General features: G+C 37.5%; 1 protein-coding gene across 1 annotated transcript in view; it reads left to right on the forward strand.

The window, feature by feature from the left end:
- The window catches only part of LOC126248002 (zinc finger FYVE domain-containing protein 9), a 383,986-nt gene that overhangs the window by 240,586 nt on the left and 128,822 nt on the right, over nucleotides 1-14,578 (forward strand). The window contains exons 10-11 of the mRNA XM_049948584.1: nucleotides 4,783-4,947; nucleotides 11,024-11,183. Of these exons, the coding sequence (XP_049804541.1) occupies nucleotides 4,783-4,947; nucleotides 11,024-11,183 (325 nt within the window). The remainder of the gene's footprint in view (nucleotides 1-4,782; nucleotides 4,948-11,023; nucleotides 11,184-14,578) is intronic.

A 14,578-nucleotide genomic window follows, 5' to 3' on the forward strand; every position in this document is an offset into this window, starting at 1 on the left:
AATGTGAGTGATAGTTTGTATGTGTGTGTGTGTGTGTGTGTGTGTGTGGGGGGGGGGGGGGGGTTTTCTACATAACTGATGAGGCACAGTACCAGATAACCTCAAATAGACGACTACAGTGCAAGAGACGTAGAATAACACACATTCAGACACCATACAAAATACTTATTTACATGTTTGCACTTGGCAATGAGAAAAAATTTTTGAAACACGTCATGCTAAGCATGATAAAATACATAACTAGTGCAGTATTTCATTATTTAAATATTAAACAAGTCCATGATAACTCTTTTGATGCCTTCTATGCACATATGTCGTACACAAAGTATAAGGGGGGCATCCTGTGCGTAACTTTTACAGCTTAAAATGTTATTTCCCACAGTTTACATTTTCCTGTGTTCTGCACCATTTTTTGGAAGCCCCTTGAAAAGTAAAAATGCGGGGTTTCACTGTATGTTGGAACATGAGGTATCACAAGTCCTGCGCCTTCCTTGCTGTTCATGTTAATACCAAGGGACCTACGGGGGGGGGGGGGGGGGGGGGATAGAAAATGTGGAGAACGTGGACCACTAGTTAGTACTAACACACAACAAAGATGAGAAAAATAGAATACTGCAACAGAATTTGTCTTGACATACCATATGTTGCTATAACTGTCAAAAGCTCAGACAAATTGTGATTGCATGTAGACCAAGCAGCTTGTGGAAATAGGAAGTCTGGATCAACTCCTTGCACATAACGCCCCATTTTGCTTCAGTTGGTGTGGAAACCATGAAGAGTGTTTGCTAAAGACCAAAATATGCAAGAACTGAAGGCCACCAAACAAATATCTTTTGCTGGGGCACAGAAGGGATTTATATTAGTGCAGTCATCAATGTTTTTGAAGTAGTTTGCCTTTACTGTTTATAAAATTATTGTTAAGGTCCATAGTGTTACACTAACACAAATAGCCTACACTTGTGAATATACCTGTAAAGCAATCCCCACAGTTGCCAGTTTGGAGTACTGGAGACCTCCATTAATCTCCCTGCCTCATGCCTGAACACACAACTTTTTTTTTTGTAAAAGAAAAAAGTATAGACAAAGGAAAACGAGCACTGAGGAAATGAAGTTGAAGAATGTCAGAGCAGACATATGCCTCAGTTGTAGAAAGGTCCAAAGTTGAGCACATCATATATACCATGCAACCAGCAAGTTCTAAAGGAGTCCTCACATACTCCATATTATCGCACAATAGTTATGCCTAGGAGGCGTCAATTAGAACTCTCATCTTCATAGTGAACTTGGTGGTGCTCAATGATATAGAGCTTGCATTTATTGTGATTGCAGTCACTACATGCTGCTGATATAAAAACAAGAAGCAGCAGTGATGTGCAACAGATTGGCTTGGCAGGTGGTCTATACATAACCATACTATCATGCTAAGAGACCTTGCAACAGAGTAAGACGGCTATTGAAATTTTGTAAGGATGAATGAGGAATCTTTCAGTGAATTGGTGAACCTTATTACACCTTGTGTACACAGAAAAGATACTGGTCATATACATGTTGAATTTCACTTTGAACAATGCTGGAAGCAATCTATAAACTTGAAAAGAGTAAGATACATTACTGTAGAGGATAGACAGGTAGCACTGTTATTGTGCAATAAATAATTAAACTTTTGAAACAAACAAATAAGCAGTTGTCATGTTATTTCCCTGCACTTAGAACACTTTTGTTGAATGTTCCTACAGCTAATTACTGAATAAGTTTTACGTGTGTAATCTGACCACTCCCTAAATGCATTTAAACAGATGATTCCTTTCATCAGTCTTTCCTAATGTATTCTTGTTCACTATCAGTTGTTTACACATCTGCAAATCACAAAGTCTCTGCAGGAACTGCCATGTATTGTACTGTATTACCCTTATACAATATGATATATTGCGCAGTATAATGAGCAAACATCAATATTTTTAAGGCTCTGTAGTCTCCTTCAATATATTTTGCGAACCATCGATACCACTGTCAGATTGTCAACATTATTGCACAATGACTTTTGAGCATTCCAGGGCCGCTTTCAGTGTCTTTCTCCAACATCTTTGACTTGTCACCAGATTTGAAGGACAAAGACATGTCTAATCACTGAAATGATCACCATTATTTAGTGGAATAGGAATGGGTTGATGATCCATGTAGAGTAATTGGAAAGCCTTCTGCAGGAAAGTTCCTTATGTGTGTCTCCAGTAGATTTGTTTCAAAGATACAAGCACACTTATGGTAAGCGGCCACAATCTGCATGAAATAGACTACTTTTGTGGAGACAAGGTCAAAGGCAGGATGTCCGTATTTGCTAGTGACACACATTCTTCTTAACCAGTGTCGCTTCCCTCTGAGCTAAAAACAATCACCATCAGTGGTTGTTGTTTGTGTGTGTGTGTGTGTGTGTGTGTGTGTGTGTGTGTGTGTGTGTGTGTGTGTTGGGGGGGTGCAAACATCACTGAATGTAATCGAGTGCACTTTTTATATGCCAGTGCGTGATCGCAAGCAACCTCAGGCAAGTATACCCTCCATTCCCTTCGAAAACTTAACGCTCAACATCATGTTGTTCTGCTGATATAAGCCTAGGGAGTAGAGTTATAGGAAAACTCATCCTCACAGAAGACACTGGTCCATTGAACAGAGATTTTCAAATTTCTACAGAAAACGTCCACTGTGTCATATTAGGGGACAAGAAAAGATCTTGGGAAGAAACCCTGAATTCCATTAACCATTTCACATCAACTACACAGTCACTTCAAAGTCTAAATGGTAACTTCTCGTTATATTGTACCAATTCCGTTTTTATGTATGGTTTGTTTTATAGCATTTGGCTGGAGTAAGAGTAATAAGTTGGTAAGCTTGCCAAGTGTGCCTGTCAAATGTCTGTCGTGATGGCAATAAAGTCAGGTTGTAATATAATAATAATTTCTGATGAAATTCACTAGTAATGTTTTAGGTTGTTGTTGTTGTCTTCAGTCCTGAGACTGGTTTGATGCAGCTCTCCATGCTACTGTATCCTGTGCAAGCTTCTTCATCTCCCAGTACCTACTGCAACCTACATCCTTCCGAATCTCCTTAGTGTATTCATCTCTTGGTCTCCTTCTGTGATTTTTACCCTCCACGCTGCCCTCCAATACTAAATTGGTGACCCCTTGATGCCTCAGAACATGTCCTACCAACCGATCCCTTCTTCTATTCAAGTTGTGCCACAAACTTCTCTTCTCCCCAATCCTATTCAATACCTCCTCATTAGTTATGTGATATACCCATCGAATCTTCAGCATTCTTCTGTGGCACCACATTTCGAAAGCTTCTATTCTCTTCTTGTCCAAACTATTTATCGTCCATGTTTCACTTCCATACATGGCTACGCTCCATACAAATACTTTCTGAAACGACTTCCTGACACTTAAATCTATACTTGATGTTAACAAATTTATCTTCTTCAGCAATGCTTTCCTTGCCATTGCTGGTCTACATTTTATATCACCTCTTCTTCGACCATCATCAGTTATTTTGCTCCCCAAATAGCAATACTCATTTACTACTTTAAGCATCTCATTTCCTAATCTAATTCCTGCAGCATCACCCGATTTAATTCGACTAAATTCCATTATTCTCATTTTGCTTTTGTTGATGTTCATCTTATACCCTCCTTTCATGACACTGTCCATTCTGTTCAACTGCTCTTCCAAGTCCTTTGCTGTCTCTGACAGAATTACAATGTCATCGGCAAACCTCAAAGTTTTTATTTCTTCTCCATGGATTTTAATACCTACTCCAAATTTTTCTTTTGTTTCCTTCACTGCTTGCTCAGTATACAGATTGAATAACATCGGGGATAGGCTACAACCCTGTCTCACTCCCTGCCCAACCACTGCTTCCCTTTCATGTCCCTCGACTCTTATAACTGCCATCTGGTTTCTGTAAAAATTGTAAATAGCTTTTCGCTCCCTGTGTTTTACCCCTGCCACCTTCATAATTTGAAAGAGAGTATTCCAGTCAACATTGTCAAAAGCTTTCTCTAAGTCTACAAATGCTAGAAACGTATGTTTGCCTTTCCTTAATCTAGCTTCTAAGATAAGTCGTAGGGTCAGTATTGCCTCACGTGTTCCAATATTTCTACGGAATCCAAACTGATTTTCCCCGAGGTCGGCCTCTACCAATTTTTCCATTCGTCTGTAGAGAATTTGCGCTAGTATTTTGCATCCGTGACATATTAAACTGATTGTTCGGTAATTTTCACATCTGTCAGCACCTGCATTCTTTAGGATTGGAATTATTATATTCTTCTTAAAGTCTGAGGGTATTTCGCCTGTAGTAATAGTATTTACCACATGACATAGTTTATTCATTTATAAAGTGACATTTGTAATTGCTATAGACTTTGTTGGTGCTGCCAGTGATAAAAATATAAATATGCCTACTGATGAAATGTGATTCATGTTTCATAAACTGCTCGTTAAAGAGCACTCAATTTGAAAAATACAGCTGTGGAACTGCTTGTGTTGTTAATAAGACTTTTTTTTACGCCTTTTAAAATTAAAGGTAATGACTTGCATTTTCAATGATTATTTTCATATTTTGTGCTAAAGGAAGAGTACAAATAGGCAATATTAAATATATTTTCATAAGGTAGGTGACTGGAAGATTACACAATAGCAGAAAAGAAAACAGAGTCATACAAACTGTTTCTTTTAGTTTTGAGCAACTAGTCTTCTAATATTGACACTAATTATTTCTACCTGAACTTTGCAGTGAACTGCTGTGTGAATAGGACATGTTGGTGTTTTTCAACTATTGGAATGAGCTCTGTTGGGCAGGATGAAATAGTCATAATTCTTGAATGTCTACCAGATGAATCTTCAGTTCCAAGGGATATTTTTACACACCTGAGCACCTTGTATCAGGAGGCATCTAGAGGTAAGTCACTAAAAGTTATGAACAAAGAAACATGTTCTCTCTTAGTTATATATAATGGAAATACGAAGCAATTTTTCTGGAAAAAAGTCTCCTGTATAAATAATTCCCTGAAGTAACTAGTTTCACTGTGTCTGTGGAGTTATTTTATTTTACTTCTTGTTTAATGTCTGCTGTGAGAGTTTGAATTAGTACATTGAAAAAACCTAACTTGCAATGTTTACTTCTTTTCAAGCTGTGAGTTCTGTTCTCTCATGTTTCATTCTTAACAGAAGTTACATTGAGTAGTTGATAACATGAGCACAATTTTCATTTAGTCATTGGAGACTTCATGATATCAGCTTTTATTAAAAACTATGCTGAAGTGCATAACATCTAACGGAAAACTTTTTAAAAGATTATGAGTAGAAAGAAAAATGAGACACTTAGAAATTTAGACCTGTGGAGACTTCACAAGACATTGTCACACTTAAAATTTCTTTGTCTTTATTGTGTTTACTGTTCAGTTATTTAAAGAAATCATTTGCACCGAAAGCTCAATATCCTGTGGAAATGACCGTGTTGATTTCTAGTATATTGCCACATTATTTTCTTTGCCTCAGCATGTAATGATTCCTCATTCAGTGAGGTAAAAAACAATCTTTTATTTTTGATAGTTAATTATTCCACATTGTTGTGATAGAAAGTCGAGCATTGCTGTGTTGTCTGTAGGGTGATCAAATAAGGAAATGTTTCAGGGAGCATTCTGATTTGTGGAGACAGCTAGGAGGCAGATTTAAATGTTTAAAGTAACGTTGTCTTAGATATAATGGAATGAAAATAATGAACCTAAAAAGTAAATTAAACAGATACAGTGAAGTTATGTAAATCATATGTATGTAAAGAAAGGATACAATTTACTAGAACAATACCAGCTGGGAAAAAAAGCTTGTGGAATTAAGTCCAGAAAAGTAAATAGAATAGCCAGTAGATAGTTTTTGTCATAGCAAGGCATGCAGAATGTCACATAATAAGACACCAGCCTTGGCTTAGCTGTGTTGGATGGCGGACGTTTTGAGCGAGAGCAATCGTGTTGTGTCATTGTACAGAAATTTTTAGAAATTAAAAATGGTGTGTCATGATTCGAGCCTAAGTGCAGATGTGCACACTATAAGGAACTTATTCCAAGTGCATAAGTCATGTCGAACATTCACAGCAAGAGCAGTATTTATGTACTTACTAAGCAGCAGTATGAACCAACAATAGTCGGAAACTTGTAATATGTTAATAGACCCAGTGAAAATAAGGTTTGATTAACTTCAACACCTCATTCAATAGTTATTGTTTTGTTTATCCGCAATAGACTACCCAAAGAAGTTAATACAGCTGTTCATAGGACGTCAGCTGCTGTTTTGAATGAATACAATCGGTACTGCAGATCCACTTGCAGCTATTCTGCTTAGTTATCCATTTCCAAACTCATTTTAAGTCTCTTTCCAGTATGCAGGATAAGTAGACGTTGAAAGGTAAGGAGTGTATGGGATGCAGTATGCAGTAGTCATAGTTGCTGAAGGTGCGGCATTGTCGAAATTGCTAAAAAGTGAGTAATGTCCATGAGATTGGGAAAAATCAGACTAGTGTCCAGTGAGTGACATTCAGTGCATCAGTTTATTCAGTTAATACTTGGTAATGAACTTCAAATATAACAAACAGTTCCATTTGAAGAAAACTCATTTTATTGCATTGAAAGTCTCTGTAACTAAAAGTAGTACTTCAACTGCTACTATTTCAAATAACCTATCACTATGGTATGTCCTGCTTTTTCTACATTGCTGCTGTTGGTGTTGCTGCTTGTCCAACAAAACTGAGCAGTTTGGAGCACACAGTGCCAGTATCGTTCTTGAAATTACAATTGGTAATCACTTTTGACAGCTAAACAATTATTTGGTTAGTCGTTCCCACAGACCGTGTGAAGGTTCCTTAACATAGAAAACATGTTATGAGTGCCCCTCTATAGAAAAGGAAGAGCTGACTGGAGTAGGAGCTGGAGGAGGAGTGAAAAAACTCGATCCCAACCGGCTGAGATGGAGATAACTTTGGACAGGCATACATGGAATGACAAAATCATTGGCAGCCTTGTGGTATCCAAAATAGGAAGTTTAGACATCCCAAGTGAACTCATATGTAAATGGTTAGTATCAATATACATTTAAAACAAGATCAGTAGTTTCATTGTCACTCACCATTTAAATGTCCACTTGGCCTATAACTACGTATGAAATCTAAGTGGAAGGAGTGATGGAATCTTGGCTGAATTATATTAAAGTTAATCATATTTGTAGTCCAATTTTCCATGAAAGAGCCACTGAAACAGATTGTTACAATAAATCTAATAATTCTTGAGAACTTAGAGTATACTCTGATTTATATCAGACAAAGTGGCACATTTTTTTGAGAAGATGCACATGCATTTTAGAGAAGTATGGTCCAAATGCACATCTTGCCATTGCAACAAGTGGCAAACATTACTAGTCAATTCACCGTGGCTTGTCGATCTGCCTGACTGTGTAATTAGTTAATATCAGTAGGTTTGCAACTATATTCACATCTCTGATACTGTATGTTGACTGATTTTGTTTTAAAATGCCCGTAGCACCTAGTTATTCCTTAAACTGACTCATAAGATAACTCTGCTAAGGCCATAACAATTGAAAATATTGCAAACTATTCTGCCATTACTGAATGGGATGATATCATCATCGCTGCTTCTGAAAAAATCATTTATCCTAGCAGGTTCTTGTTTAACAGGACTAGCATGCATTAATTACATAACTGCCGCAAATAAACCTCATCATAATCTAAAACATTATTAAGTTTTTCGCAGCCCAATATGCAGTTGTTGTCATTGGTTGCTAAGACCACCAGCAGTATTAGTGCACACAACTAATCAGTCAAGAGCACAATTACGACCAACAACTGCTCGAAGTCAACACATCTGGAATAAACACAATTTAAACTGAAGCTCAGTGACACAGTAAATATGACTTCAAGCCCCCTGAGTAAACCCCATTCAGACCTTGAAAATCTATTATCACAATGTCCAATCCTTAAGCAACAAAACTGATGACTTAAGCATTTTGCTGACCAGTGAACTCAGTGATATCTCAGTAGTATGCCTAGCACAGCAGTGGCTCTGCACTGATGTAGGTAAGTTAATCTCCCTACCAAATTTCAAATTGTGTGAACACTACTCCAGATTAAAGGATGGACATGGTGGGGTTGCCATCTTCATAAAATGACACGTTGAATATAGCCCACTTCCTACCCCAAAGGAAATAGGAACAGACGACAGAAACAGGGAGACATTGATTAACATTGCAAAAACTTGTAATCTGCATGGCCTTGTAAACGAGCCCACTAGAATAACACCCACATCAAAGACAGCTCTAGATCAAATTTTTGCAAGTAGAAATAAACTTAACCCAACATTAGAAGTATACAATGCAGGATTCAGCGACCACCAAGCTGTCATTCTAAAGGTTGATGTTAGCAAAGATACCTCAAAATCAGTACCACCTAAACCTTTATGAAGGTTTTTCACTCAAGATAACTTGAACAAGCTAAATGCCCTCCTTAGTAAAGAAAAGTGGACAGAGATGTACACAGCCAATGATGTCAACATGAAATTCAACATATTTCTTGACACAATGATCCACCACTCTGAATAGATTTTCCACAAAAACCAGTAAGAATAAATAATAATAAGAGAAACAAGACTTGGATTACACCAGATATAAAAATCTCTTGCAAATATAAAAGAATACTTCACATGTTATGTAAACAAAGTAGTGACTCCCACCAACTAACAGAATACTATAAAAACTACACATGTATCGTAAGAAGGGTTATAGGACAGGCAAAAAGGATGTAAAATGATGAGTACATTGACAGATCCAGCAATAAAGTAAAAGCAGTATGGAATATTATAAAAAGGGAAAGACAGGAAAACAAAGCTACACACACGAACATAGAAATCAAACTCAACAATGAATCTATATCTAATCCCGAACTTGTGGTGAACTCTCAACAAATTCCTTACAAGCATAGCTGAAAAATTAGTAACAAATAATCCTAACACAAACTACCAACCAGCAAACCAAAAATATCACACAAAATGGTTCAAATGGCTCTGAGCACTATGGGACTCAACTGCTTTGGTCATCAGTCCCCTAGAACTTAGAACTACTTAAACCTAACTAACCTAAGGACATCACACACATCCATGCCCGAGGCAGGATTCGAACCTGCGACCGTAGCAGTCGCACGGTTCCGGACTGCGCGCCTAGAACCGCGAGACCACCGCGGCCGGCATATCACACATGTTCAGAGTCAATTTTCATTACCAAAGTCACTGTAAATGTTGTTGCAAAAGCCCTCAGAGAGTTAAAAATTCATATTCAGCTGGAATTGATGGTATCTCAGCAGCTGTCACCAAAAATTGTGTACACACAATTACTGAACCATTAACTCACCTCTGTGACTGTTCTTTCCAGGCAGGTACTTTCCCTGAAGCTCTGAAACTTTCTAAAGTAATTCCTGTCTTCATCAAAGGTTATAATAAAGATATGAATAACTACAGGCCTGTCTCAATCTGATCCTGCTTTTCTAAAGTTTTTGAACAAATAATGTACAAAAAAAAACTGATGGACTTCATTGGGGGGGAATAGATTTCCTAAGTTTAGCTCAACATGGTTTCAGAAGCAACAAATCTACAGAAACTGCAGTATACGATTGCATAAATACGCTATTAGATCTGTTAGATAAAAAACAACTAAGTGGAGATAGGGTTGAAACCCTGAATCCCACATGTTGAATGGGGAATCTCTTTCACTTTAGTTACTTTATGATACACAAAAATATTTTGAATCTATTTCCATGTCAATGAATAGGTACTATAGCCTAATAAAATAGTTAATGTCATCTTATCAAAATCTTATTAGGCACTGAGATGCAGGCATCAAATTAAATTTTTTTATTATTATTATTTTCAACTGAAGCTATACTGTTTTTAACTTTCAGAGTAGTAGATCGAATCGAGTTCTGCTCCTCTTTAAGCATTCTCCATAAGTTAGTACACCATCAAGTAATTCTTAATTAATAACCTACAACTGTTGTGAGTTAAAAATGTGGCTCCCTGAATAATTCTATAATCAGTGTAAACTAAATGAATTTCAGTATATATCCCAGTATGTCCAATATATGAAATAATTGTACTGGTGTGTGTGTGTGTGTGTGTGTGTGTGTGTGTGTGTGTGTGTGCGTGTGTGCGCGCGCACACTCAGTTCACTCAGCACTGCGATTTAGTTGAAAAGAGGCAAAGCATGACTCATAGGACCTCACTAAATGCCTCCAGTCAGCTACTGTCCAGTATCCGTGTTATTTGGCCCATGGGAGACATGCAATTTTGTGTGGTGCTGTGAAGAATGCCCTTTGCATGGTATCCAGCTACAAATGTTCATCACTTGCAGTTGCCTTCACAGTGTTTACTCAGAAATTGCTTGAAATGGACCTGTGTTCACTGACAGCAGCAATTCCTGTTGAGTTTGAAACCATTTGTCATAGACAGGACTTGACATTCACCTTTGCTGTCTGTCAGAATATTTTTATGACCACTGTTGTTGCACTCTGTGTTACATGGTTGCAAGTGATACACCATTCCTTGTAGACACATTGGACACTTCACATCCACATTTCATCTCATTTTACTACACTGATACGTTGCAACTGACTGACCCGTATCTACCATTTCACTGCCATGACCTCTGTCAGTGGGAGAGGGTCACCATTCCTACCCCGTATACAGCCCTTAATGAGGTTTTGTATCTTTATGTTAAAGGAAAGCTGATTGGCCTGTGAATCTTGACACATTTATTGAAAAAGTTGTACTTTCTTTTATGTAGGAGATAGAAATATCAACCATTCTTGCTCTGTGTAGGTGAAGATTCTAAAATTACTATTGTAAGCCCTGTTCTCGAGTCAGTACCCTTTCAGTGGCAAACAAGAGTAACTCATTATGTTGTAAACATTTCATTTCTTGCAGGTAGAATGGTGAGTGAATTGGGCCATTCTGTTTTACAAGGAACAGTCTTCCTGGGCTCATCAGAATATGGTGGTTTTATTTATATTAGACCATCCTTCCAGTGCTTACATAAACTGATTCTTCCACCTGCTCCCTTTTTGATAGGAATCCTCATTCACAGGTGAGTAATTTTTGTATATTTTATTTTACAATTTCTCTCAAATTTAATCCTGTCTGCCCCCCCCCCCCCCTCTTCCTTTCAGAACACACATTTGCCTGTGGTGAAAAGTTGATAATATTGCTGAGATATAAGGTTAGGTATTGGTAGAATAAATATAAAGAAGATTAATGAACGGACTGCTCTGTGCTGTGGAAGGGAGGCATGAAAAGAATAGATGAACAGAAATTATATCTAAAGTTTATGTAAGCAGAGCTAATGTACAGATATGATGAGAACTTAATTCTAGCTATTTCAGACTGAATGTTATCTGTCAGCAAGCCATGTTAGGAATGGTTCCTTTCAAAGGGCACGGCCGACTTCCTTCCCCATCCTTCCCTAATCCGATGAGACCGATGACCTCGCTGTCTGGTCTCCTTCCCCAAACCAACCAACCAACCAACCAACCATGTTAGGAAGCTTCTGAACAGTTAAAAACTGTGCTGTACTCAAATCGAGACTCTTCAGGCTGTACTAGAATTTGTGAATGTCATTGCTGCTCATCTAACTGGAAATACTCCTTAATAATGTTAATAAATAATTCAACTGAAGGCTGTAGAAAAGAAAGTTTTTGAGTATCAGGAGATTTCAGCTTAATAACATGGTAAATTAGAATACTATAACGTGTGAACTGAGAAGCAGTCATATGAATGAATCAAAGTGTAGCATTGATGTAAAAAGACAAGAGAAGCAGATAGTCATTCCTATAAATGGAAGTGGTTTTTGATATAACAACTTAAGAAATTACTGTCAAGAATCCATACTAAAAGAGGAGCAGATTCCAAGAAATGCCCTGAGGGAGCCCGAATAAGGTTTGATTGGGTGCGTGGTTTGTTACTCTTGCTATCCTTGTAGAACATCAGACTAACAAAATGTGCAGTATTTATTTTACACAAGAATTATTTTTCTGAGGGTTAATGTTATTTCTGCAGCTTGTAATTTACGTCATTCTCAGGGATCTAAAACTAGCCACAAACTTTGAATAGATTCTTATTTACAAATTAAATCATAAATATGTGTATATGTGCAAACTAAAGTGCTTGAAGTAATGTCTGGGGTGTTGCACCTGAACATTGTCAAAGGAAAGGTAAGTGTACAATGTTTACTTAAACTAATCATGTTACTGCACTTACAGTATGCAGAAGACAAGTATCACAATAGAGCTCGAATTATATATTAATAGTGAAAATTACAACAACCATAAAGAATGGTCCAAATGACTCCAACTTGGTGTTTGTTTAAGACAGTGTGCCAGCAATAACTGATTCATCTTGCAGAAAGATGACATACAAATAGGCCCTTCAGTGCTCTCTAATGAGTGATCAAACTCGTCAATCTTACTACAAGCTCATTTTATGAAGAGGAATTATACAGCGTGAAAGAAAGTGTCAGAGTGGCTCACCAATACAAAAGGATACAATATCAAAATATTAATTTGTTTGATGATGCAGAATGGTTGTCCTCTGGGAAATAAGTCTGTCATACTGTGACACTTCATCTGTCAGTCATGCTGACAACAGTGACATGTTTGTAAAACAAGTGGATAGAAGGAAGTCTTACATAGTGAAAAGCAAATATCAGGCCACGCTGCAACAAATTATACAGATTCATCAGCAGAGTTGACTCAGTCCTGGAGACAATGCAACAGATGTGGATCTTTTTGTGTTCCTACCACAAAACCATACTTTATGGTCTGCAATAATGGCATGCATCAAAGACACCTCTGATTAAAATTGGTAAGCGATCTACAGTATCAATCACGTATACGTTAGACCCTACAGCAGTGATCACAATCTAGCAACATGTTTTGTGGAGTGACATAGCATACAGATGCTGAGTTTGATGGTTTGGGGCACCATCTTGACTCCTTTGTATTGAGGTCAGTCTGAGAAGTTAGTCTGAGGTGCTGCCCTTTCTCCAGAAAATCCACATGCCATCTCTCATCAGGACCATGCCCAGCCACACATCGTAAGAAATATGCAAGCCTTGTCCAAAGAGTGATAGACACCATTGCTTCTCTGACTTTCACATTCACCTGAAGTGGCATCTGTTGAACATGTCTGGAAGAGGAGAGTAACAAACAAAGTTTCACCCAACTATATATCAATCACCTTTGTTGACTTACAGAAAAACTACAGGGTAGGAGAATTGCTACAAACATATCGAAGGTGTCTTCTTTAATTCTGTGCTGTGATGTGTACAGGCATTAATTGCAGCATGTGGGAGTTACATATAATTTTTGATTTAGTTATTCTCCACAGATACATAAAAAAGCAATGTTGGATTGTGGGCACATGTTACAGTTCATGTCATACCTTCTAGGATCAGTTACACAAACACAATATATCTCAATTATAAATCGTATGGTGCAAATCAAGACAAGCTATTAATTTCAGAGGAATTCTTTAGTACTAAACTAACATTTATTATCCAGATACTTATTCAAACCAGCATCCCTTTAATCTGTTTATATATTTTGAAAGTTTAACACCATATGGTAGGGGCAGTTCTCTGCATTTTCTGTGTTATTCTTTGTCAGGTGATTAATGTAATCCCTCCCAGCGTTATACATAAATAAGTCCTTGTTTAAGCTACTATGTGGCTGGTATCTTTAAATTATTCAGCTGTAGAACTATGTATTGATGGCAGTGTAAGTAATTTATTACTCTTGAATATCCTTTTACAGGACCCATTATGTCTGAGATTGCATACAATCCTAACTGTCCTTTTTAAACAGTGAATACTCTGTTTATATGCTCGGCTCTAGCACACCCCATACTCCAGTTCCATATGTGAGGTAGGGATACTCTAGTGAAAAATGGGTAGGGATACACTAGTGAAAAATGCACCATTCACATTTATTCATAATTCAGAACTGGTGACATTGTTTTTATTGTGTAATCTGGTCTTCTTAATGTTTTGGTTAAAAGATCAATGTGATGATCCCAAGACAGATGCCTTTCTAACATTACATTAAGAAGGCAATTGTGTCATCCAATTTTGTTTGTGTACACAACATTCCATTACACTTCATCAGTTTGGTGGTTTAGTTGAAAATAAATTAGGCTTGTTTTGTAAGTTTTAAGCTGAAAATATTACGTTTGAATAAATTCCACAAGCCATTTAAGAATCTAAAACAATTCGGTGTCAGATTATTCTCACTATGAAATTACAATGAAATCCAGACCTTTAGCTGCTTACAGGCGTCGATAAATATCAACGGGGGCAGTCGAAAATGTGTGCCCCAACCCGGACTGGAACCCGGGATCTCCCGCTTACATTGCAGATGCTCTATCCGTCTGAGACACTGAGGACACAGAGGATAGTGCGACTGCAGAGACTTATCTCTGGCACGCTCC

Source organism: Schistocerca nitens, chromosome 3, assembly GCF_023898315.1.
Source record: "Schistocerca nitens isolate TAMUIC-IGC-003100 chromosome 3, iqSchNite1.1, whole genome shotgun sequence".
Lineage (NCBI taxonomy): Eukaryota > Metazoa > Arthropoda > Insecta > Orthoptera > Acrididae > Schistocerca > Schistocerca nitens.